The following is a 27,654-nucleotide window of genomic DNA, read 5'->3' on the forward strand; positions in this document are numbered from 1 at the left end:
CGAGAGGCCTCAGCCTGCTATTTTGCCCAGGAGGTAGCACTGGCAGTGCTGGTTGGCTTAATGCTGAGAGATTAGGCCTCTCCGCAGAGGTAATTGCTCACAGCACGCTCTATTAAAGACAAAAGGAAAGAAAACTGCTATCTGGAGCAACAGCTAATTTATTATGTGCTGTCCGGCTACGTCTTCATTGCACAGTGACTGTGTAGCCACGTGATCATTCAGGTACCGGCTCCATTGTGAAATATGAAAGCCTCCAGCCCGTTCCATTTTAATTAGTGTACTGTTTCCACACAGAAACGTCTTTGACAATGTCCCAGAAACATGATGGGCTTTTGTTCCTGAAAAACATTTTTTACATGTGTTTACTGAATGCTTTTTCCTGGCCCAGCTTGAGGGTCAGTTCCCAGCACTCCTGATGACTCCTAATAGCATTTTTTTTTTTTTTTTTTTTTAGTTTTAGTTGTAGTTTTTTGGTCATTTAATTTAAACTAAACGAAAATGAGTTTAATCTTATTATATTTATATATATATATTTCAAACTTTATTTCAGTTAACTGCCTATGGGTTTAGTTTTAGTTAACCATAATAACCCTGTTAAGAAATCATCAAATAGTAGGGGTGTAACGATACCCTCATGTCACGATTCGATACATATCACAATACTGAACTCACGGTACGATATTATTGTGATACTCCAAGACATATGGTAAAAGTTTAACAAAAAAATTAACTGTTGATTAAGATGCTGGGGATGGAAATGAATAGGCTTGAACGTGGTGCTGGTAACCCAGTGCGCAGGACAATGGTGACACCAGAATAAAAATATGATTCTGAAGCTAAATATATACAGAATTATTTTAGACGAATATGCTTGCACTCTGTCACTGACTAGATATATTTAAAGTAATGTAGGCCACGTTTTACTGGTAACATAAGATATTTGACATTATCAGGACCCACAAATATTCCCCCATTGCATTACTATACATTATATTCAGCATTATATATAGTGTAGTACTGACACTAAAACTCTGTAAACTTGAATTTTTTCCTCACACAGTAATTTTCATTTTGGGTGAACTATACACAATACATATTGTTGCATTTTTGTATTGCAATACATTGTGAGACAATATATTGTTAAAACCCTAGAAATAACAGTATGAAAATTGTCTTTTGTTTATTGATTTGCATGTGTGTGTGTGTGTGTGTGTGTAGCTGTGTGGCATAGTGGAAAAAAAGTGGGAGCGGGTAGATAGCAAGATCAATAGCTCCGCATTCTAGGCGTGCATATTTTCTCTTCTTTCCTATCTTTTTTTACTGCGAGCAAGGAAGCCATTGTCCCCACTTGTTATTTCCAAGCTGCTTTTCTTTTCCATCTTAAGGAAGCACTGGAGCTTTTTTAACCGACTGAAATTACCCGCTAGCACAATGCCCTTGGTGTAAAGAGACGTAATCAGCATCACTCACGAGTCTCTCTTAAACTTTATTTAACGAGTCATTCATCTTTGTTTTGCCTCCAAAAACATGCTCGTGAAAGAAGGTGCTGCTTAACAGCACATGAAACGGTGCCATAAAAAGCTGAAAGCAAATGGCGACCAGCCACTCTCTCTTTCTCTCTCCCTCGCTCTCTGACATAGATGTGTCAATTGTAATGCTTTCTTTCCTTAACTGACCCTAATTGCTCTTTTGATTCTGTTACCTTAAATGGTAGTGTAGGATTAGGTTTTTTTTTTTTTTCTTTTCTGACCGTTCAGCTCAACCTCTCACCTCTGGATGTGCAAGCCTTTCACCAGGACTTGAACTTTTTGATCTTCCTGTCCATTTTCTTTCACAGTGCTAATGCCTTATGAAGCCTTAGGCTGATTTTGCATTATATGTGTGTAACCAGAATGGGAGTTATTTAAGTCAATTGTTATATAAGTCTACTCTTAACAATTTAACACAGTAGAAAGAAACTGTTGCTATTGGCAGATTGAGGTTACTCTAGTTTGCTAGTTCGGCAGCTGGGGTGTGAGTGGGTCCAAATTCTCCTGGGGGGACGGTTTGCATGCTGGACTGGAGAGAGATTGGATTTCTGGGTGCAAAGGTCAGTATGTGGGGGTGGTGGCCTAGGGACCAACCTGGCCTCTGAAACCTTTATCATCCTACTCATGTCACATATACAATATCTCTCTGTCCTCCTTTTCTATCTATCTATCTATCTATCTATCTATCTATCTATCTATCTATCTATCTATCTATCTATCTATCTATCTGTCTGTCTGTCTGTCTGTCTGTCTGTCTATCTATCTATCTATCTATCTATCTATCTATCTATCTATCTATCTATCTATCTATCTATCTATCTATCTATCCAGCAAACCAGCACTAACCACTATCACAAGCATGACTTTTCATTTCATAGATTCTATCTCCATCTGTCATTCCTATACAGTAAATATCTGCTTCTGGAAACCGGTTCATAAAGCCAGCTTATCTCCAGCTGGTGTGGATTGTCCCTCTTTGGTTAACTATTTGGGCTGAACCCAGTCACATATTTTTGCATTTGTTTAAATCCTTTATTCTGGCACGTTGTTGAATCATCCCAATACGACTCTGAAGACCAGCTCATTATATACAGAGGTTGAAGGACTCTTCCTACACACAGATGTGTGTGCATGTGTGTGTTTATCATATATGCATATCAAATATCAACAGTATTCTCATCCACAGTAATCTGTCGACAAAGAGTGCTCGGCTGGCCAAAACTTCTCCCACATTTTCGGCCATTGCGGCAGCTAACCACATGTGACCCGCGGAAGGACCCTGCCCGCACCCCCTCTTTGTAATTGGCCATGTGATTATGTGTGCGTGTGTGTTAACAGGCTCTCCCTCAGCACCCCGCTGTTCCCATTTGCTGGTTACAGCCATAAACTGGGCAAGCCCTGGTTGTTTTAACAGCACATGTGTTGATGAGCACTCTTTGGCTTTCTCAGCATAAGGAGGACCCAATTAGACTCAAGGCAGAAGTCTCTGGAACTGTGAGTAAGTGTGCACAAGTGTGTATATTTGTATATATGATTTTCTTTTACTTGTTTATAAAACGTTGAAATGACCTTGCTTTTTAGAGGTGCGTTGTGCTTGTTTATGATGGCAGTGGAGCGCTGCAGTGTTGCATGGAGAAGCGTATTAAGGCACAGTTCATAATATCATCTATTCATCCTCCATAATCCCACCATTCTTTACTCTTCTCCAATGGTGTTCAAATGTTTCTGTATGAATGATTCCCTTCCTATGTCTTACAAAGACACTTATTACTCTGTAGTGAGACTGGGATCACAAACAACCAATGGTGTTGATGTATTTTATTGTATGTTATTTATTTATTTATTTATTTATTGTATCTGCACAGAAACTTGCTTTTTAAAGTAAAAATCACAACTCTATGCATCATAATGTTCAATCGTTTGTTTTATTTTTTTGAGAGCGAGCGTGTATGCGCATTCACTAAGGTTAGCTCATTTTATAAGCGCTACCCTCCACAGTACGCTCTCCGCACACTTCCGTCTGCACCATTAACATCGCTGCGGCATGAATCATTGTAAATCGAATAGTGCACTTTGTGCGGGAATGAAACACGGCTGTCTCCGGATCATAATGGCGGAATTATAGCTCTCCCCCCATCATCACGCACGCGCTGAAGTCATCCCAAACCCAATTAAGGAGAATCCGTCTTCATTTGCTGGGTTTTGGAGGCTGACAGGCAGAGTGTCAGAGATGTGCTTTGGATTGTTTTCTTTTTGAGGCGAGGTGGGGGCCCGGCTCGTGGGGTGATCGATCACAGGAAGCTGGCCAGGTATTGAAGGGTGTTGTTGCGGAAGGGGCGAAGACCTTAGATAACATCATCATTAGCCTGCAGACTGACACTTATGCGCGCATCATTACAGGCTTCATTGCGGATGGTGTGTGTATCATCATGAGTATAATGGTTTCGATTTTTTTACTTATTGTGGTTTTCAATTTCAATGTCTTAGTGGTGCTTTTTTGTATTTTGTATTTTTTTTTTCATAAGTTGTGTCCCAAATGACATACTATACACCGCACTATACACTCAGTGCTTATGCACTATGTACTCAGCCTTGTAATGTATACATTTTATAGCCTTATTTTGTCATTTAACATCAGAGTCAGATAGCCCCTCCCCCTCCACTACGTAATTAAATCTGCGACAGTTGAGTGCATGAAGTGTCCAACATTTCACACTTCGTTTTTTCGGTTAATTAAGTGCATCATCCAGGTATTTAAAGTGTACTTTTTCTATTTGGAATTCGGTAATAACTGGGTAATAACTAATTACTAACCCTGAACCTACCCCTAAACTTAACAGTAACCCATGTAGTTACCTTATATTACCCAGTACATTCTTAGGTAAGTACACTGCAAGTACACATAAGTGCACATACTGTAAAATAACGTGCAACTTGGAATTTCAGTGTGAACACACTATTTATACTATGAAACAGCATAGAATATGCATAAATACGCAAATTGGGACGCATCTATAGTATCATAAGTAGTACCACAAATTGTTCCATCTGCCTACGCTGGCACAAACTACACTTCACTACACTTCACAAATAAACTGCACCTCAATAAAAATAACAGCTTCATGATGGCAGTATTTAAGTTTAAAGTTTTATTTGTCAAATTCATTGCAACAGCTAGTACTTGTGTACAATGAAATACACCTATAAATGTGTCATTGCTGCTACATTTAGCTGTAAATTGTGACTACCGTGACTAAGGCATTTATGATTCAGCAGCATGGATTGCATCTGCTCAGATCTAATGCCAGACGACCAACACCGGAAAACAGCTAGTCCCTGGAATTGTTTTTAAACTTCATGGTGCAGAATGTTTGAAATACAAAAGTTTCGTTTGTGGCCATTTTTATAAACTAAAAAAAACTCACGCTTCATTTGTGTTGTTTACAACATTTCAAGGAAATTGTTGCACCATTATTTTGTTCTGACCGCTTTACCGCATGCTGCTTTAATGTAATTTAATTTGTAATGCATAGTTTCAGTTTAGCTTTTGTTTTTAGCAAACTCTCTTTTTTTTTTTTTTTTTTTTTTTTTTTTTTTTATAGTAGTTTTAGTTAGTGATGATATTCACAAACACATATGCGTGCAAAATCAAACAAGACTGTGACCTACTGTACTCTGGAGAGAAAGTAGAGGAAATGAGTGCTGAGAGGGAGGAAAAAGATAGGAGATGATCTGAGTGAAGACGAGAGGGAGATAGATTGAGGAGCTGAATGTAAGTGGAGAGAGAGAACGCTATTGGTGTTTATAGATTTGGTCTCTTTGTATTTCTGTGGCAACAAGGAATTTCTTGTAAGGAGGGAGAAAAGGCCGGAGAGAAAGAGCAAGCATGAGAGAGTCTGAACAGGGAGCTAAAGCATCAGAGAGAAGCAGAGAGCTCCAGCAATTTTTGATTGTTGTTGAAAAATTGGCATTTGCAGACTATGGTGTTTGGTAATGAAGTTTAAATCTCACTCACTCAGATTGATCCTCTAGCATATCACCTCCAGGCTTAGCTTTAGAACTCAGTAAGACATCAAATATTTAAACGCTCATAATTATTAATAGCATTTATGATAGATCACTCACCTTTATTACTGTTTAATTAATTTGTTGCAACATCAATCCAATTTAAATCCAAAGTTAACATGAAACGGCATTTACAACTATATTTTTTACCAATATTGTTTTACATTTATTTTTACACACACTTGCTCTCAATAAATAAAATGTTCAATTAATTTGAATTATAAATAAAAGTCAGAACCAGATTTTAACTATATTTATCTTTTTATTTTACAATGGCAATTATAATATAATAATTAATGTAAAATAATATTTATGTAGTATTTAATTAATATTAGTATATATATATATATATATATATATATATATATATATATATATATATATAATATATTAGAATATTTATAAATATATATAATAATATTATATAGTATTTTATAACAATTAATGCTACATCAAGCTTTAAAAATAATTTTAAAATATCTGAATTTGTATTAAAAGGAAAAATAGGGTCAATTTTTGACTTTCAGCCACATATTCACCTTGTTGCATCATGTTTACCCGCCAGATTACATACTCCCAAGTTCACTTTTCACAACACGCAATACAAAACGTTCTAGATCACGAAACAGATGCTTGAATTGCTGAAAACAGGTGTGTTTTCTGAGTGTGCCTAAGCTATTGTGAAACTATTTCCTGTTGGAGCATCGTCAGAGCATGGGCTGTCTCTCTCATGTTAGGCCAGCCAGAAGTCCCAGGTGTAAGGGTATAAGTCTATCTCTTTCTTCAACCGTTTTCTTGTTCTTCCTCTCTCTCTTTCTTTATCTGTTCCTCACCACTGAGGGACCATCTCTGCTTCATTTCACATGTCGCCTGAAGGGGAAAAGGGCTGCGGAAAAGAGAAGCTAGCTATGGAGCGAGAAAATGAAAAGATAGAGGGAGCAAAAAGAGAGAAGGGGAGGCAGAGATTGAGAGAGCGAGGGATACTGGAGGCATTGTTCCACTCCAAGAGACACAAACAGTCTCAAGCTTTCTGGTATTCAACCCGCAGCTCCCCTGTGTTTGTGTGTGTGTGAGTGTGTTTTCAAAATGTTATAATTCTACAGGCTGACCAGAAAGAGGGATAAAATGACACTAAAAGATCAGTCTGATAGAAAATAGGACAGAGAGCTATCTCTCTCTCTCTAATTTTTTTTTCTTTTATTTCCAGACTCTCACTCTCGTCCTTTTCTCATACATTTTTCCCCCATCTTCCTTTAGCAATTTCTTCTCTCTTTCTATCTACATACATAAGTGCTGATGTTCAGGCCTACTGTTTGCATGAGTGGTTTTAATGATGCGCATGCAGGGCTCAACAATAAGGATGGCCCGGGGCCATTTCAGCCCAGCTGATGGATAAGGCCCCTGCTGTGTTGTCCCTGCATCCTATGTTTGCTGCAAACTTCAAACTCATTGCAAACTTAATTTGGTTTTCAATGATGTATTTTGTTGAAAATTGTGAGTCGTGCTGTTTTGAATGTTACCATGACAAAGTAGTTTTACAGTCTAAAATATGTGAAGTGTTTGCAAGAATGATTTGTGATTATCTTGGAAGAATCAATTGTATCAGTTAAATAAATTAGGCTATTTATTTAAATATTTAAATAATGTAAAATGAAATATATATGTTTAAATGTAAAATAATAATAATCATCATTATTATTATTTATTAAAAAAAAAAGGTAAACATCTGAATTGTATGCCAATTTTTAAGTATTGTTTAATGATGTTTATTATATACTGTATATTATATATGTGACCCGTGCAGGCAAAATGAATTGGAATGCACACTGGCTAATTACGAGCTACAGGCAAAACAAGTGAAAAATGTCAATTTTGGTCGAATTTGAGGTTTTCACAAAAATGAGTTCATTAAGTCCTCGTCTAGCAATCCCAATGCTGCAAATAGCAATTATAGCATAGGACAAAGGAGAGTACCTTTGCCCACTTTGAAACCATGAAAAAACTTTGTCCATGAAAAATGTTGTTTTTCTCTGCTCGCACGCACGCCTCAGACAGCTCGCAATCCTGAAAATGTTTTTGAAATGTTGAAAAATTTTAAGTGAACATTTGATTAACTGTTGGGGAAAAACATCTTATGCGTAACATTATATTAGGTGTGGTACAGTAGGTCTTAATATATTGGCTGTCTGATTCATTAATGTTAATCAAACAATTGTGCTATCATAGAGAAAAGTTAAAAAGTTGAATAGATATTTTTCCTATAGATATTTGGTTTTGACTTGGTATGTGCCAAATTTGGTGTTATTACCAGGGATTTTAAGGTATGATTGCTACTGTTGGTGATTTTGTTTTGGAGCCTTCAGAAAACTAGATTTTTCTCTAGCTTTAGCTTTTTTGTCTGTTCCAACAAATCATACATCATTTTGAAGGTTTTTTAATATAGAATGAAATAATAACTCATTTTTGAAAATGTGCTAATAGCATTGTATTATTTATTTATTATGTTTTTTAAAAAAGAAGAATTTAGTCCTTATTTTGTTAGCTGTGTCATGATTGCTGAGTTCTTGGTTGTCTGCACAAACACACACAATAACACCCTTGGATTTCACTTGAACTTATATGTTTCTTTTACAAATGATTTGCGTTAAGACATATCTAATGCTATACAGCGTCCACTTATTATTCAAGTGGCCAACAATTGTCATTTCCATTTTTCCATTTGCATCAATGCAAGATAGAAACACATTAGTTATAATGAGCATTTAATCTCTAAAGGCATCCAGTCCATTCATCCAGTCTGATGGAGCGTTGTGTCATGTGTTAGTCAGTGAGCCCACCCTGCAGGGGGTCCACACAGCCACGCAAAAACTCCAACTTCACAGTTTTCTTTTTTCTCAACGATTCATTTCATATGCATCAAAGTCTGTGTATGTGCTCAGTTCTGTTACTGTGATGTGTCAACTGTTGTGTTTGGTTCTTGTGAAATTCTCAACCCCGCCAGACTCTTATTTCTCTCTTAAAGCGCCTGGCGTGAATTCACGTCGCACCAGATAACCGAAATGTCACAAAAAAACGAAGCTAGTGGTATATCGGACCATAAGGCCCGGTTGTATATGCCCGTGTATGATTTATCCACACATTGTTCTTGTTGAGGCAAGTTACAAAGTGTGTCCTTCAGCTTTGTTTGTGCTCTCTGGTCTCCACTGAGGATCGGGTAAACAGACAAAGAAAGAAGGAGAAAGACAGCAGCGCGGCTTTTTCTTAAGCGTTCCTGTTAGCACCGAGGCACGGGTTGCTATTGATTAGAATATGAAAACCTAGAGGCCTGCATATAAGATTGGGGATGAGGAGGCATTGGAGAGCAGTAGAACAGACAGGTTGCACACACAGCATGCACACACACGCGCAGCGGCACAGGAAGTTGCTGATTAGGTTTGACCCGGTGTCAAGCAAAAAAAAGAATGCTGAAGAATGCTGGGCAAAATCACACGAAGAGAAGGGAGCAAAAAATCAATGACTGACAAACAAGCGCCTTTAGTTTACTGCCGTGGAATGATGAGGCTGTGGAAATAATACCCTCATCATTGACTCTTCTGTGCCGTGTGTGTGTGTGTGTGTGGGTGGTTGAGTGTTTAGATGGCAGATGCTGTATTAAAAGCATAGAGCTCCACATACAGTAAGTGTGTACACAATGCAGTTTATTTGCCTACTCCAAACAGTTTAGAAGTTTATGAAACAGATAATTCTGATTTAATAGGATGAGAAACATTCAAAGCCATTGTGAAATCCTGGTATGTCTAAGAAGTTCATGTGTTGAATCGTTTTAGTTGTTCTTGTTCTGTGGAAACTGTGGAGCTTTGTGTGCGCAAATTCCTTGTCGGATTGCCGAATGCTTCCATAGTACTGTTTATTATGCTTGGCGAATTATATGGCTGAACTGATGCTCTAGTATGAGACTAGTCCACATCTCTTTCTTTTCACTGAAATAATCATTTCTTCTGTTGTGTTTATGAGTAGGTTTGTTTGTGCACTGGAAGAATAGAGAAAATAACACTTCCCGTTCTGGCTTTTCAACAGTGGTTTCATCTCTTCTTTCTGCTCTCGGCTTTAATTGACAGCTGCACTGGATTATGGGCCGTGTTCAACTTCTTCGGCTGCTCTCGCAAATCATTACACACGAGAGAGGGGGTCAATCTGTGTTTGATCTGCTCACGTGTGTGAGAGTTGGAAACAGGCAGAGGAGAGTGCTGATGTAGCGGGTTGGCATGAAACCACAGACAGAACCGGGGTTATCACAAACAGAGAGAATGAAATGAAAGTGGGATGAGAGGCAAAGAGATAGAGGAAATGAATTTAAAAAAAGCTGCGAAACCGGGATTACACAGTGCCCTCTGCATACTCACTTCCCTCAGTCTGAATTCCTCACCATAAAAGGCTCGTGTGCTGCAAACCATCTGAAGCTTTTTAGAATGATCAGTAGCACTTTACATGAAGTGATTTTAGTACACTAGAACGCTATTGTGCTGAGAATCACCACAGCTGTGATTCAGCCATAGAATAACTAGCAAAATAACAGGTTGTATTGCTAGTAAAATGTACGTTACTTGACATTAATTTCTTTTTTTATTGAACTGCTGTATGAAAGCAATATCACACGCACAATCATGCTGTAGTACTGTCTATTACAAAGTCAACACAGCCGCTTCTTTATCGTTTTATATTGTTTAAAATAGCCATTCTTGTTGTATTACAATTATAATACGCCTTATAATCTGTTGAATATTTTCATGAATAATTTACCATAATTGCTCGTTTTAGCACTTAGTAATTCATAGTTAAACCTTTCAAATGTATCGTGAATTAAAACACATGATTAACACCATTTCATGTGTCATATAATGTTACAATGCATCATACTTTATAATGGTGTAACCTTGAATACATAAGCAGTATAATCTATCATAACCGTGGTTACAATTATTTATGAAAATGTTGATAATACTTAAAGCCTTTATATATAATGCATTATAAAGGTATTCATAATGTACGTTATATCTTTTCACAAATAACTGTTAAAATATATTAAAAAATTTACAGATTCCTTGTTACATCTGAAATTAGTTGTTTGTCATGTTTTTTTAAGCATTATACTTTCTAAAGGCTTTAACTGTTATTATAATAACTGTGGTTACAATTAGTCATGAGACCATACAATGCTTTTTAAGGTGCATTAAAGTCATAATTAATGCATTAAAAATACCTTTATAAAGGCTTTAAGTAAAGTGTTACCAAAATATTTAATATGCTAGAACTAGGGATGCACCAATACCAAACAATTGATTCGTTTTAACCATGGTTATTAATTTTACACACATTTTAAAGAAATTCAAATAATCATTTTATTCACTAACATATATTCCACATTTATTTAGCTGACTTTATAACTCCCTGAAATTAAAAGCTCTGTTCAAGTGTACAGTATATTATAGATAAATGTAAATTCTCTTTAAATTCAGTTGCACACAAAATACTGAAACTGAAAAGTACCACAATTAATGAATTAATCATTATCAACATTGTAATTACAGCTGCTGCAATTCATTTTGAAAGTCATTTTATCTTCGCCGTTGTTTTGTTTTTGTTTTCTGCAATGATTGAGCATTGTTACGAATCATAGACACACTGAATGCAGTGGTGAATCAGAGGCCATTTTATGTGTATCTTTATATCAGCGTTCAGTCAAGAGTGAACACTTTAGTCAGCTGGTCTTAGCTCAGTAGATTCAACACTCACACACACAGTGGTGTATCAGTGGCAGCACATAATGTTAATGGCACTTAATTTGTTGGTTGGGATTGGCAAGCTGGTGTGAGCCCTGCTCCCAGAGGATCTGCCTGTAATTGTGTTTCATATCATAAATATATAAATAAAGCTTGCAATAATTACAAAATAATAATTCTCCCCCACTCTTTCGGCCTCGCTGTTTCTTTTTCTCTCACTATCCTTCACACACTGGCTTTTCGTCTGGATGTCCTTTGGCTTTCTCTGTTTTTTTCTCACAACGCAGTGTAATGTAAGGAGTGGAAGGTAATTAGGTTGCGTGCAGGACTCCAAAGCCACACGCCACAGAAGCAGAGGTGACTTTGCTCACTGTCTCATGAGTGCGTCCAGACCCCTGACAGGGAGCTGAGAGCCAGTCAGCTTAATTACTATTCACACATTGCCCTCACCCTTTGCCTATGACTGCTCTCAGATCAGGGGTCCTTGACCATTTCTGATAAGCTGTTATTATATGCTAAGTGGTGTCACTGAGCCCAGGTCAGTGTTTTGTGCTGGTTTAGGAATGTGATTATGTCTGTGAGATTGGTTTCAGAAAGATGTGAGCAAGGAAAAGAGTGAAGCCTTTTCACATAACAAGAAGACTCTGAAAATGTCAACAAGATAAAAGAATTTTCAGATGAATAGCAGAAAATATGGGCTTTCTCTCAAAATACATCAGGCTGTTTTATTACAAAATGTGTATTTTCCTTCTCAAAAATGTGATGTTTTACTTATTTATTTATTTTCAAGCCATTTTACTTGTCATCTTCCCTTAATACTGTGAGTATGTGTGCTTTGTGTGATGTGTGTGTATGTGTGTATGTACCAGCATCCATTTGTTAATGGCTGATTTAATTGCAAATGGACTACAAGCGGAGGTATATCCAAGATGAAGTGTGTTTGGCAGTCACGGAAATCTAGTGTGTGTTTGTGTGTGAGAGAGAGTGTTGTGGTTTCCTCGGCCTCACAACTTTATGCAACTCACCAATGCTATGGCCTTAAAGACAATTGTGGGCACTGTGGAGAACATTTCCAACTTCCTTGTGACCACAGCTAGTGGAGCAGAAACATCACAAACAGAATGCTTAATCATGCTAGCTGCAAACCATCTTTTTTTTTTTTTTTTTTTTATTATTATTATTTTTTTTTTTGTAGCAATGGATGACGCTGCTTGCATTAATATTAATGCATTCATTTGATACAGCTTCACACACATGCACTTCTTTTTTGATTTGCAGGAAAGAAAAACAACTCAAACTTTATTTTTAAAAAGTCATTTACTTTTCATATTTACAGTAATGCATTTTTTTAAAGTACCTGCTCTATGTTGATTCTTTTCATTTGCGCTTGTTATTTTTTATTTTCCTTTGGTTTAAAGTGGTTTTCTTTTCTTTAGGTTCTCCCATGCCATCCTCTCTCTCCAGTCCATCAGTCACTGAGCATTCCCATTCTCAACCACCCTCACCCAATCTCCATGACAACCAGAGTTCCGTCTTAAGTAATGCCACCACGCAGGCGGCGCGGGACTCTGATTCGGAAGAAGAGTACACGGCCGTTCTCTATAGGCCTGTAACGCAGCCTGCCCCCAGCCACAGCTGTAATGGTAAGGTGACCACCCCTCTCTTTCTCTCTCTCTCTCTCTCTCTCTCTCTCGCTCTATCTTCCCAGTTCTGCGAAGTAAGAAAAGCGTGAAGGCTGTGTGTTCCCAGTAAAAACCACTGGAGTGAACTGTGTACGGCCCTTTTCGGAAATTTTATTTGAGAGTGTCACATCCAATCAGTGGTGTTCAACCTCTGGGTAGGTTAGTGGATGTTAAATGGACTTCAGATTGCACTCGAAAACCAATTTTGCATGCTCAACTGAGAACTGCAACATTTGACTGAACTTTGAATAAAGTTAAAGGGATAGTTCGCCAACAAATTTAAAATTCTACCATTGTTTACTCAAGTTTATGTCAGTCCAAACCTGCAAGTATGGCTTTCTTTCTTCCGTAGAACAAAAAAAGCTGAATTTTAGAAGAATGTTCACACTGCTTTCTTCCATACAATGAGAGTAAATGGGGACCAGATCCTTTTGAGCATCAAAAAAGCACTATAAATTTTCCATAAATGTAGCCCATGTGATTTGTACACGATATTCCAAGTCTTGTGAAGTGATAAAATAGATAGAGAAGCTATCACTGAAAATCTTGACAGCTTTAGTCAACTTCACAGCTTGGACATTGCGCTAGAAAGACATGTGGGTTTTTAAAGATATATATTAGGATAAAATTTTCATTCCTGGGTGAACTATGCCTTTAAAAAATAAGCCGAGAATAGAATGTGTGTGTTTTTACTAAGAGCGCATTCTGTTTTATGTGTTCTCTTCCCATCTCTCCAGCAGCTATGCTTTGAGCCTCCTCCTGTTATTGTTTTCATCTTGTGTCTTTTCAGGCACTAACACAAACAAACACTCTGCTGGTGTGTTTCTGTCCTCATGCACCATGACCTCTGTGTCTTTGTTTGAGAGCCTTAGGAGCTCCAGCTGTCATCAACATCATCTTAAGCCAGCGTCCCACTAGCCGATTTTTCATGCGTACGCTTCATTTACATAGTCATTGGAGAATCAGAGGGAGTCTATAAGCACTGCCGCGTCTCTCAGCGGGCGAGTGTTAACAGCCCCAGCAACCAAACTCCCTGCCGACCCTCTGAAATCATCTAGCAAGTTTAAAAAGTATCAAAGGCAGTCAGATGCGGTCTTGGTAGTGACCAATGAGCCTCTTCTCTCAATGAAAAAATCTAATGTGACACTGTCCTGCTCTGACCTGATCCAGAAATATTCCTCACAAAGCCACATCTCACAAACGCTGAGTTGGTATGCATTGTAACCGAGCATTTACTCCATTAATTTTCTAAGTCTATTGTAGGCCCTGTTTCCACCTGGCATTAAGATGCATATTGATCGATTGGATCACAAGTGGACGAGGGAGACACATACACCTTTTACACCTGGTATTTTAATCTGTCTCTGTCCTGATTTCTTTGGCCATGGTTGGGTAAATGTTTTTTTTTTCTAATAAATGCACCCAGAGATGACGGAAAAACATACGGAGAGCATCAGCTTTCATTTCGACAGCTGCAAGACCATGCTGAGAGCTATGAGTGTATGTTAGAAATCAGAAATGGTGAGAGAATATTGTGTGTGGTATGTTTTTCGTCTTCACCAAACTTGGGTCTTCAGCGGACAAAGTTTAAATCCCGTCTGGCTAGTGCGCTTCCCATAATGTTTACCCATTAAGTCAGTATTGGTGGAGAGTAGGCGTCTTTAGTGGCTGTTTGAACACATGAACGTTTCCACTATGAAAACAATCCGGTCAAATGCGTTTTCGACTACCTCTGGAAGTGGTCGAAAGTGGACAAGCTTAAAACGTTTTACACCCTGTTTACACCTTTATTTAGCCTCGTCCACTTGTGATCCGATTGACCAAAATGCATACCAGGTGGAATTAATACCAGGTGGAAACAACCATATGAAGAGTTTGGTTCCAAAACGCGATAAACACTATTTTTAAAAAAATTGAGTTTCCGCCAAAATCATTATTGTATCTGGTCGGTATTGAAAAGTCATTTATTAATTTTGCGCAAAATGCGGTATCCGTCGTGTTATTCTGTCATGTTTTCTCCCTTTCTTTCCAAAACGCGACAAATGCCAAATGTCTCCTTTTTCTGCAGAACGCGATATATCCTCTCAACTAATCACAGCGCACCATTCCACCCACTGTAAACATTGAAGGCTTTTTTTAAAAGCCATTTTTAATACCAGTGTACTCGGCAAATGTGTTTATTTAACCGTGCGGTGGCGCCAGATACTCTTTAATCTGTAATGACAAATAATAACAAGAAATAATTAAAGGTGCCCTTGATTCAAAAATTGAATTTACCTTGGCATAGTTAAATAACAAGAGTTCAGTACATGGAAATGACATACAATGAGTCTCAAACTCCATTGCTTCCTCCTTCTTATATAAATCTCATTTGTTTAAACGACCTCCGAAGAACAGGCGAATCTCAACATAACACTGACTGTTACGTAACATAATAACTGACATGATCCATGATAACATGATATTTTTACTGATATTTGTAAATTGTCTTTCTAAAAGTTTCGTTAGCATGTTGCTAATGTACTGTTAAATGAGGTTAAAGTTACCATCGTTTCTTACTGTATTCACGGAGACAAGAGCCGTCTCTATTTTCATTTTTTAAACACTTGCAGTCTGTATAATTCATAAACACAACTTCATTCTTTATAAATCTCTCCAACAGTGTAGCATTAGCTGTTAGCCATGGAGGACAGCCTCAAATTCACTCAGAATAAAACTTTAACATCCAAATAAATACTTTACTCACATAATTCGAAGCATGCATGCAGCATGCATGACGAACATCTTGTAAAGATCCATTTGAGGGTTATATTAGCTGTGTGAACTTTGTAAATGCGCTGTAATATAGTTGACAGCTGGTGTGGCAGGGAGCACGCGATTTAAGGGTGCGGCGCCGAGTGTAAATCAGTGCATTGTTAATGATGCCCCAAAATAGGCAGTTAAAAAAATTAATTTAAAAAAATCTATGGGGTATTTTGAGCTGAAACTTCACAGACACATTCAGGAGACACCTTAGACTTATATTACATCTTGTGAAAGAACGTTCTTGGGCACCTTTAACAAATAATTAACAAGATGACCCATTGAATTCATTTTGGGAGCGACGGCTGAATGTATTTTTAGTAAAATGCCTGTATATAAGATAAATATTGGCAAAGTTTAGACTTATATGTGAATCAACTTACTTTATTGTGTATTTTCAACTTGAAAAATAACTTTTATATTGATGGATTAATTGCATTTTTTTTTTTTTTAAGTGTCATGGATTTATTGCATTTTGGGGGAAAAATAATATGTTTTTATAATAAACTTTTTAAAATCAAAATGTAGATTTTGAATTTTTAATGTTTTTATAACCAAAAGATGCTATGTGAAAGTTTGAAACAGAAAATAGTGGTTTTCATCTTGCCACTTTCTTGGTAAAGAAAACACCTTTTTACTCAAATTAATCAAAATGGAGTTAATGTGTTTTGGAACCAAACTCTTCATATATATACGTTTGTGCTGGAGTGCTGTTATTCCGTCAAACTTCAAGTGACAGTGAATTGGAGAGAAATGTCACAGGCATTCATTTTGTCTGTCACCCCTTTCCATTCTTAATCAATGAGTGACAGAAGCAGTTTCAGCAAAACCCAGACTAAAATCGATTTGTTTCAAGTCGGCTAGTGAGACATTGGCTTTAAAAACGTTACAAACTTATAAGCACATTTGAAACTTATAAATGAAAGATTTTACAGTTGTGCTCCACACAATCCAAAATGTATCTTACGTTTAAGCTGCCATTCATCTAAATCAACCTGCAATATCAGCAGCAGACCTGTCAAGATCCACTTTCTTCACTCTGTGTTGTTGACATTGGTGTTGATGTATTTTTACCTCTAAAAGCCTGCCTTAAACAGAAACATTTCATTTGGCCTAGTATTTATCCATAATGGGGATGATTCGATTTGCTTTATGAGGGGAATGCACGGAGTTACTTCACCATTGTTTATTCAGGGGAATAGCGTGGCAAATTAAATTTAGGGACTCTTCTCTGCATAATTCCTATATTCTACAGCGCATAAGGAAAGCATGTTGTTTTAAGAACACGTTATAGGATATAGGACTTTATGTCTCCATGCAGTGACATCAGGAAGGTTGACAGACTCAAGCAGGACCACACATGTCCAGATGTTTACAGTATGCTGCTTTTAAAGAAAACTCACCTTCTATTGATCTATACGATGTGATCCGGGCCCTAATCAAAAGCAGCTCCATTTAAAAGAAGAAAAAAAAGTGGATCAGTGTCAGGCTGCTCATAATGGATGAGCTTTTATCTGAAGTGAGGGGCTTTCTCGATAACCATCTGGATTCACAGTGATTCAGGCTTGACTAGGAAACTCCACGCTTACCGCCAGTAAGTCTTTTAGGCCGACTCGCGTGTGGCTGTCAAGTGGGGATCAGGAAGCACTCCAAGCACTGACATCTCATCATTTGAAGTGATCATCAATATTTGTAATGAGTGGAGGTGCTGTTGCTGATCGTTGCAGAGACGCAGGGGTGCCCAGCCCACTTAGCAGATCAAACTGGAATGAGGGTAGAGAGAGGGTTGAAAAAAGGCTCCAGTGCACATCCTCGGAGGTTTTAATAGTCTGAGAGTAGACAGCAGGTCAGTGCACAGGCTCCTGTCTTCAGCCCTCCATATTAAAGACATGAACTTAGGCAGAACAGGAACAGGAAAGGAGGAAACAGAGGAGAGGGAGGGATGGAGGAAGAGGTAAATCAAGTTGGAGCAATGATATTTGTTCATTTATTTATTTATTTATTGACCTGTTACACGTACTGTTCTATTACATTTCTATTTATTTAATATTTTATTAAAATGTATTATTATGTATTGGATTTAAGGGGCCATTTACCCATAGTCATTTCATTGATCACTGATAGCTTTTTATCATTTGTTTTTCTTTTAATAAGTATACACTACCATTCAAAATTTGAGGTCAGTCCGCTTTTTTAAATATTCAGCCAGATTTATTCAGAAAGGGCACATTAAATTGATCAAAAGTGACAGTAAAGATATTTATAATGTTACAAAAGATTATATTTCAAATAAATGGTGTTCTTTTGAACTTTTTATTCATCAAAGAATTCTGAAACAATGTAGGGTTTCCACAAAAATAGTAAGCAGATCAAGTTTTTTTCAAATTTGATAATAGATATGGGTGGAAAGACAAAATGTTAAAGCCTTTTCATGTGCTTAAAAAATGATTTTTAAAGCATTCCTCTCTGAGAGTATCTACCCATCTGCATATGTTCTATGCATGTGCTTTTGAGAAAATAAAAATAAAGAGGGTAACACTTTACAGTAAGGTTTCATTAACTACTTTAACTACGAATGAACAATACTTCTACAGCATTTATTAATCTTAGTTAATGTTAATTTCAGCATTTACTAACACATTATTAAAGCTGCTGTCCGCGATGTCTAGCGGTTAATAAACAGAACTGCACGCGTCTTGCGGAGGAACATTCTAGCCGGAGCTACTTTCTCCGTGTATGTCTATGGCGAGTCACGCAGTTACTGTGATACTCTGCGGCGAGTCCTACCAGTCCGGTCTGAAATAGTCCGAATATAAACACTTATTATAAGTGTATCATAATGATTCAGAATAAGACAAAAACACGGGTTGGAAAATGGATTCATGTTGTATATTCTCATTATATAATTTTTGTAAAATTTTAACACCAAAAAAAGTTGCGGACTGCAGCTTTAAAATCAAGGGCCCTATAATACACCCGGCGCAATGCAACGCAAGGCGCAGCGCAAGTGTGTTTGCTAGTTTGCGTCCGGCGCCGTTCGCGTTTTCCCGTTCAGCGCCACGTCCTTAAATTAGTAAATGCATTTGCGGCAGTTAGTGCGCTTTAACTTCGCGCCCGAGCAGATCGGTTTCTTCACTTGAAAAGCGTTCAGCTTTTCCGCCAACAAATTCCACCATGTAAATAGCAATCCGCGCTCTGATTGGTTTATTGAACGTTACGCCTCTTACTCATTAAGATAACAGGGACAACCCATTTCAAAAATGCGCCCTGGCGCACGGACCGTTTTTCCGTCGCTAAAATAGCAAAAGTGGATTTGGACACACCCTGAGTGCACCTGCGCCGTGCGCTTTACACTTTGAGTTTAGATCGTTAAAATAGGGCCCCAAAAGTTGCATTTATTAACATTAGTTAATGCACTGTGAATTAACATGAACAAGTAATGAATGACTGTATTTTATTAACTAACATAAACAAAGATTAATAAATACTATAACAAATGTATTGGTCATTGTTAGTTCATGTTAGTTAGTACATTAACTAACGTTAACAAATGAGACCTTATTGTAAAGTGTTGCCATTATGATTAAGAAAAAGGGCCTAGAATAAGAACGCCCTATTCTCTTGTTATCGGGTCAAGACCCACTCGAAATACAGAATAAGCATCAGTAAGATAGACAGACAGACAGCGAACAAGAGCTATGTCCGTCGAAAGCAATTACCCTCCGCCTGTGTACCCCATCCAACATGGACTCTTGTTGTCAATTAGCCAGCCGGGAGGCCTGCTGAAGCTGCCAGTTCACCATGGTGCAGACTCTCTCAAACTGAGCCTCGGGTCACCAGTCGTGTCGGGCTCCTCTTCTCTCACGCACCGATTGCTATTGTCAGGTGCAGTGGGCATGAAAGCAGCGATTTTATAGCACAGGAACTCCAATAACGTTTACCTCCGACTAAAGGCCTCCGACTCCTGTGCCTTGCTCACTCAGCCACGCGGGTTGCTTAAGTTCCTACTGTTTTTCGCTTCCTTACTTCTAACTTCCATTCTGTTCATTTTCTATGTCTTCTCAGTGAACAGGGAGAGAAAACTGATGTATGGGCCACAGTTTAAATTAGACGACCACATCAGTGCTTACTAGAGAATGAACATGAGAGCATTCACTATGATCCAGCTCCAGATGGGGGGCAGTAACGGTCCATTGGGGTTGTAAAAGTTGATGAATCAGGGTTGGACGCAGATCAGAAGCATCGTTCTCACAAACAGTGCTTTTTTTTTTTTTTTTCTGGAAAGAGGTTAGGTTAGGGCTAGAATAACACCTCTGAAAATAGATTCTGGGAGCTGTTTGGTCTAGGAGGAGTTTTAATCAGAAAACCAAGACTTTGCATTGTACAGTATAGGGTTTCACACGTTAAAAAAAATTTTTGCAGATACAAAAGTTTGGTGTAATTTTGACAGCCTTTACTCCAGACTTCAGTGTCAAATCATTCTAATATGCTGATTTGATTATTTTGGTGCTCAATTAGTAAGATCGTTTTGGGTAGGGGCGTGTTTGTTTTGGTCATTTAAAATATCAAAAGCATTTCTCGGAAATCACTTACTGCACCTTTAATGAGGGTTCTTATTTTTATCAACGATGAAAATAGTTTTTGCCACTTAATGTTTTTTTTGGAAACCGTGATACATTTTTTCAGGAGTATTTGATGAATAGAAAGTTCAATGAACAGCATCGACTTTATTTGAAACAAAATAAATATTTTGTAATATTCAATTCATGCGTCCTTGCATGCGTCCTTGCGTCCTTATAATTATTCCAAACTTTTGTACGTGAAAAATTTCTGTGTATAACTTCTACATAAAAGTTTGTTTTGTTCACTTTGCTATGATTCTAAATGTATAATGTACATGACGAATCATATAAAAAGGTTTAAGTTGCAAAGCTGCAAAGCACATCTTGTGTGCATTCTTCCATCACTCGCAAATGTGATGCAACTTTTTAGTGATTTGACATTGGGTTATTTATAATGGATTTAAGTTTTAAAGATTAATATTGTGTTTCATTCTGAAAGGAACCTTGTGTATTGTCTTGCTGGAGGTCTCTGTGTGGTTGCACCAAGGTTGCATGGAGTCATTTTTACACCAGTAATACGTATTTCTGCCTGTCTCTCTGCCTCTCTCTGTGTAACATTTACTTCATTGAGCTGGTAGGAAGAGCTTCCACTCCCCTTGCACGGGTTAGATGTAATTGGGAGCGCAACTGTATGTCAGTTACAGTTCAGTGTAACACTCAACCCTGCTCGCCTCATTAGAAGGCATGTGTGTGTGTGTGTGTGTGTGTATCAGTCTGTGTGTTTGTGTTGCTTGGCACCCGTCTGCTGCAGCAAACATTCATTCTCACCTGCTCATTAAAAATACATTACCACCCAAAACGTTTCGTCATCAGCTTTTTAAATAAAGCTCATTCTTCCTGAGAGCTGTCGATGTCAAACAAGGTAATGGGTTGTCCGGCACCTGGCACAGTTAGCGATTAGCTTGCCCATCAGCTTGTAAATGATCGCCCTGCCTAAGCAAACCCCTAACCTTGAGTGTACTCTTCGTGGATATTCATAAGCTTCCTGCTGGTCAGGGTGAGCTGAGCAAAACCTGTTGAATTAGTGCAGAAAATAAGGATACTACAGGAAAAATATTCCACTAACATGTTCCAGCCCAGCTTTGGCACATGGAAGACAATAGGCCTAAGGTTGTTGAAAGGATAACACTTTTTAAATGCGTTTGCTGTGATTTTTCTCATCTCAAATTTGAAGCTGTTTATCACAGCTCTGCATTCAATTTAATGTTGCATACAACATCATATAGCATTGCAACTCACGCGTTATTGCCTCGGAAATACAACCTTGCACTTTAATTCACCTCCAAGTGGTAATATCAGGGGACTCATCAAAGTGGAAAAAAGAAATAATATCCCTCCAAACCCCACAGCAATTACTCTGAATTACGCCAAATTATGAACCTACAATTCAGCTCTGAGGCTGAGGATTAATGTCAGACTCCCTCCACTTTGTTGGTACATCTTAAATTGCCTTTCACTACCAACACGCACTTTGACAGTTTGAGAAATTTACAACCTTCTGAATGGTGTAATTACTTTTCTTTGTTTCCCTCTCCCTCGCTTTCCGTTCATTTTCAGATAATACTCTTTTTTTCCCGTTTTCTGGTGTGTCACGCAGGCTAGAGGTTCGATTGATCTCCAGTAATGATTTGCCCTTGAGTTTGTCAATATTTAAAAACCACTTTGTCCCCCAGAAAATCATAGACAGCCAGGCAGATAAATGTCACAACCTGCTGATATTTATCTTTTATAAATAGCACACTGTCCGAATGTTTGACGAGCACAGATCCTTGGCGAGCAGGAACGGGAAACTCAGCTTCCTCTCTTCCATTTGTTTGACCTACAATTTCAGCAGCGCCGCCCAAAATGAGGGGCCTCTACTTTACCTCAGACATACCGCCATTAATAACCGTTCAAAGCCACGTCTGCCGTTCTTTGATGGCGGGAGCCCACATATCTCCCACAGTGCCACAGACTGGTCGAAATTTTGTCGAGTGAGTCGAGTGGTGAGCTGTCCTTTCTGCCTCGGTTCATTACTCTTTGGTAATGGCTGTTCTCTGTTGGGGGTTGATGCTAAATTGGCTGTTAGAGGCCAGAAGCCCGCACTGGCGGTGGCAAAATAGGAAAAGACAGCAGGAGAGACCTTGAATCACCCACCTTTTCTTTTTTCCCCACCTCCTTTTTTGAAGAATGGATGTCTTGGATGCACCCATCGGACATCTCCCCCCACACACCCCGACTCCGGTCACCCGGCCGCACACATTCACACGCACCTGTCAACTATAGACGCTTCACAAAAGAGGCATTTTCAGTTCTGGTCTGGGTCATTGATCAGAGGATGTGGTGTCCAGTCCAGATCCAATACAAAGAGACAAGCCTTGCATATAGTGGCAAAGGCTTGATCTGTCCTTTATAGAGGAAATCACTGATTTTAGCCTCTGTAGTTTAGCTCTGGATTTTAGCTAATCAAGCAATGCTGTTTTGTTTTTCTTTACAGTTGCGTTCAGCAGCAAGAAAGCTTTTCATGTGAATCCTGTTCCCCGTTTATTGTCCTCCACAATCACTCTCACACAAGCAATCATGCTCCTCAGAAATAAACGTGCTTCTCAGTGAGTTTTGTTCAACACAAGACAGATCAAGTTTGTTTTCTTTTGTTGCATTAAACTTATGCTTGTATGCACTGATTTGTTCTTAACTTAAATACTTTTTCCTTTTTCCATAGGGGCATTATGATATTCCTTGCTCACGTGGTGTGCTAGGCATGATGAAACATGATTTATTTTTTGTTTTATTTTATTTTAATCAACTTAGTCAAGTATAGTGCATAATAGTAGGTGATGATAGTAGATACATTTTTAGTTTAATGCAAATGAAATTATATTGTAATAAATGTATATATGTAAACACATTTTGCCAGTAATAAGAGTACTAAGTAATATTTACAGTACTTTGGGTCCTATCATACACCCTGCGCAATGCGATGCTATGTTCAACGCAAGTGTTTTTTGCTAGTTTCAGCCCGAGCCCAATGCTGTTATCATTATTTAACGTCCAGCGCAGCCATTTGTTCGCCCATGGGCGTGCTGGTCTGAAAACAAGGTGTGTTCAGGTGCATTGTTGGCGCGTTGCTATTTTGATGCAACTAAATATGACTGCACCATTAACCAACAAGAACCTGTTCTAAAGTGAATGGCACAGTATTTTTTTTTTTTTTTTTTTAAAGGCCGCGTTAGTAATATGCCCCTATAGGTGGGTGCACAAAGTGCGTACACTCTGCTTATAACACACACAGGGACACGCAGCAGCGCACCTGGCTTTTAAAGGGAATGGAAGATGACACTCTGGTTTATTGCACGTTACGCCCAAAACACACACATGACTCATTAAGAGACTAGGTTCAATCCTTTTGGACCATTTTTACATTGTTCAATTTAGGGCCCTTTGCGTTAAATGAATTTATTTATTTATTTTTTAAAACACTCTGTTCAAAAATCTGAGGGGGCATGATGCTTCTGTTAGTCTTTTTTGTTTTTTTTTAAGAAACTTCCACCTTGTCCACCAGTCCTGTCATCTTTCCTGTTGTGACATCATTAGATGTGATGTCTGTGATCTGCGTATCTGAGGGAAGCCATGACATTGTCTGTCTGGCTGCATTGTGTTCCAGTGATGCGAATCATCCTTGTGTAATGTGTTTATCTGTGGGGAAGTTGAGAGTTTGATATGTCACTCAGCTTTTTGCATGGCCGCCCACTCCCCACTGCGGTCTGCATTAATCCCCCCCGCCAATGAAACAGAGAGAAGTTCTGCAAGGTGAAACATGACAGGCCGCCACATTGTTGACAAATAACCTTTCCCTCTATTCCTGTCAAGCCCCCCGAATGACAGCTTTAGCTTTCAACGACTGGTGCGCTTTTGAAATGTCAATTTAGCATCTTGACACATATTGACGACAGAGAGCTGACATTTTACAGGCCTTTCAGTTAGGAAAGCGAGTAATCCCACTTATCATAATGCCAGACATGCTGCAACAAAATAAAGTAACACTGAACTTCTCATTTCTTCATTTCAAAAAAAGTGATGTTCTCACATCAGACATCCTCCAGAGGGAATGAGTGAGAAGAACACATCTGACATGATGTCTCAGTCTTCATTTCTTCAAATTCTTCAATCATCAGTCCATGAAATGCACAACTCTGCATGTCCGGGAGCTCTAAGCCTTCAAAAACTTCTCAATCCCTCTCTCATGACATGTTTGTTAAATGGATAGTTCACTAAAAATGCTCTCACAATTTACTCACACACTCTCCTGTGTTTACAAAACCCATGGTCCATTTGACTTGTCTGCTGAATTCCAAGTCTTCTGAATCCATACAATATATTTAAGAGAGGAACAGACCTAAATGTAAAGGTGCAGTAAGCAATTTCTGAGAAGCGCTGTTGAAAGTGGATCAGACCAAGCACCACAACACTTTTGTAGTCAATCAGCAGTAGGAGGCGTATACACTCATGATGGGGGAGGAGAGAGAGTGAGCAAGAGATAGATTTAAAGAAAGACTGTAGAAAGTGAGATGGCTGAGAGACATTACAAAAGAGAAAAGGAATATGGCTGGAAAAATAAGGGTTATGATCAGGTATGAACTTTAGAACCTGCATTAATAGGCTACTATAAAAGTCCCTTTAAGACAAGTCATTTCACTCGGCGGCCATCTTTGAAACGCCTCTCGGGCATCCTGGGAATCATGCAATTTCTTTGAATGGGTAAACATCAAATTCTCCAAAACTGTTTGCCAACCTTATGATTAAATTTCATATTTGAAATCACCAATGAAATCTAACAACAACCGGCTCATAAATTTTGTTTCTAAACGCTCGAATCATGACAAAAAACTGTATTTTTCAGGCTGGATCAAGCTAATGCGCATGCACAGACCTAAATGCTCTTCGGAGGCGCGCGTCTGACTGTTTCTATAGAAACCGGTGATTCTAACGGCCGCTGAAGTGACGCGATGACTTTACCAGTCGGCGATTGGCTCTTATTTAGAAGGCGGGACTTATTCCGCCATATTGCGCGTTACACTTTCTCCCATTCAAAACAATACGAGTGACACGTCTTGTGTTATTCTGTAGTCTTTGCTACTATAAAAGCTTTCCAGCACTGGAGAGACCTAAGCAGGAAGGCCTGAAAATGGCAAGGTTACATTGTTTCTGCTCCATTTGTGAGTAACATTGGTTTTGCTAAGTTTCGCAGAACCAAGATATGGTGTTGTTGTAATTTTAGCTACTGAAACAGGACAGTTTTGAGTGTCATTTTTTGTCTGGAGCTGGTGTGCTACTGTGGCGACTAACAACAAACTCTTGCTTGTATATACTCGTTCGTGTACTGTATGTTTATTTTTTGTTCTTCCTTGTTGTTTGTTCTTCATCTTCGCTTTATTTTTAGCGAAACATTGTTTTGCTTCGCCTCATCTATGATAAAGAGACACTCTTGCATTGTGTGTTTGTGCATTTTGGGGGCGGAGCAATGAAGGGAGGGGTGTGTTTGTTTGGGTTGATTTTAAATATCAACAGTGTATCTCAGAAATCACTTACTACACCTTTAAGTCATGGGAGAAGTGATGTCCAAATCGTGATTAACTTTTTTTTTTTTTTTTTTTTTTTTAACTTTTCAATGAAACAGATGATCTAGTTCACAAAACTGGTCTGCATGATTCGTTTAATCTAGTCACAGTCCACTGAAGATGAAGATTATCAATGGAAAATAACTTTTAACAATGTATTTTGGTCTTTTTATCACACAAAGCTATTGTATAACTTCAGAAGAGTTGGAATATAGTGCATAAATCATATGGATATTTTTTATGAGACTCTCCTGGTGTTCCCTTTCATGGGAACTGTCGACGCTACGTCATATGACGTTATGGGTTCCCATAACGTCATATGACGTAGCGTCTCGTTCCCTTATTCAGGGAACCAGGGTTACACAAGTAACCCGAGACGTTCACTTTCATGGGAACTGTCGAAGCTACGTCATATGATGTTATGGGAACCCATAACATCATATGACGTAGCGTCTCATTCCCTTATTCAGGGAACCAGGGTTACACAAGTAACCCGAGACGTTTTATTATCTGGAAAACAATAAACAGCACTTTATTTAAAAAAAAAAAATCATTTGTGCTTCACAGTAGAAAGTCAAATAGGTTTGGAATGACATGAGGGTGGGTAAATAATGGCCACATTTTCATGTTTGGCTGAAATAATTTTTTAAGTCGTGTGTGTTTTGTAATCTAGGGCAGTGGAGCTGGTGGCCAGCTACATCTACAGTGAGTTTAGCCTCGGCCCAGACGTGCTCTAGATATCAGAGACGAGACCACTCTCCTTAATCACAGACTCCTGGGAACACCACTTTGTCCTTTCCTCTGTTTCCCATCCTCCATTGTAGCTGAAAGAACCAAACCTCTTTCTTCCTCACACCCATTTCAGCCACACACGGTATGTCACATAAATAAACGGTCTCATTACCCTTATGAATATCCCACTGTGGATATACCACCGACAGCCCGTCTCAAAAGCTCAGTCCTCCTTTGGATTTCTGCCTCTCACAGGACACAGCTCTATTAGACCCCATTTAGCCATTCACTTCTCTTCCTTCCTACAACACGCAACTCCTGTCCAACTACATCGCACCCCCTTCGCCCAAATCCGCCATTGTGAGCCGACGCAGCAAAGAGACATTGATGGACGGTGATGGACGTTCCCCATTGAGCGACTCAGGCCTTCCTTTTGTAAAGCCTCTTTCAGGAGGAAAGGTTTACAAAATGAGCATTGAGAAAAGACAAGAAGGGGGGTTGATGTTCGATATGACAGGCCTCTCTGAATGCTCCCAGCTTTCTGACAGGTGTGGGTGAAGGACATGTGAGGTAATCTAGAGTTTGACAGCGCGGATATAAGCACTGACACTCTGGGTGTCAGGGCATTAGTGTTTCCGTTTCCTTGCACACACTGTCTCCCGCACACACACGCATCCACTGCAGGTCAGATGTCTGCTGATGAACCATCTCTGAAATACAAGCCCAGGCCCGAGATGTGCTGGTACAGATAAGCAGCACTTTCATTATTATTTTTTTTTTAATAGCTATCACTCAGCCCCATTAGGAGATAAACTGCACTGGCTGTAATTTCAGGTCTGCCTGTG

The 27,654-nt window shown here is 38.7% G+C and overlaps 1 protein-coding gene across 1 annotated transcript in view; it reads left to right on the forward strand.

The window, feature by feature from the left end:
- The window catches only part of tenm3 (teneurin transmembrane protein 3), a 294,739-nt gene that overhangs the window by 150,648 nt on the left and 116,437 nt on the right, over positions 1–27,654 (forward strand). The window contains 1 exon segment of the mRNA XM_048196721.1: positions 12,811–13,017. Within this exon segment, the coding sequence (XP_048052678.1) occupies positions 12,811–13,017 (207 nt within the window).

The sequence above is a fragment of the Megalobrama amblycephala genome, linkage group LG7 (assembly GCF_018812025.1).
Source record: "Megalobrama amblycephala isolate DHTTF-2021 linkage group LG7, ASM1881202v1, whole genome shotgun sequence".
NCBI classification, from domain to species: domain Eukaryota; kingdom Metazoa; phylum Chordata; class Actinopteri; order Cypriniformes; family Xenocyprididae; genus Megalobrama; species Megalobrama amblycephala.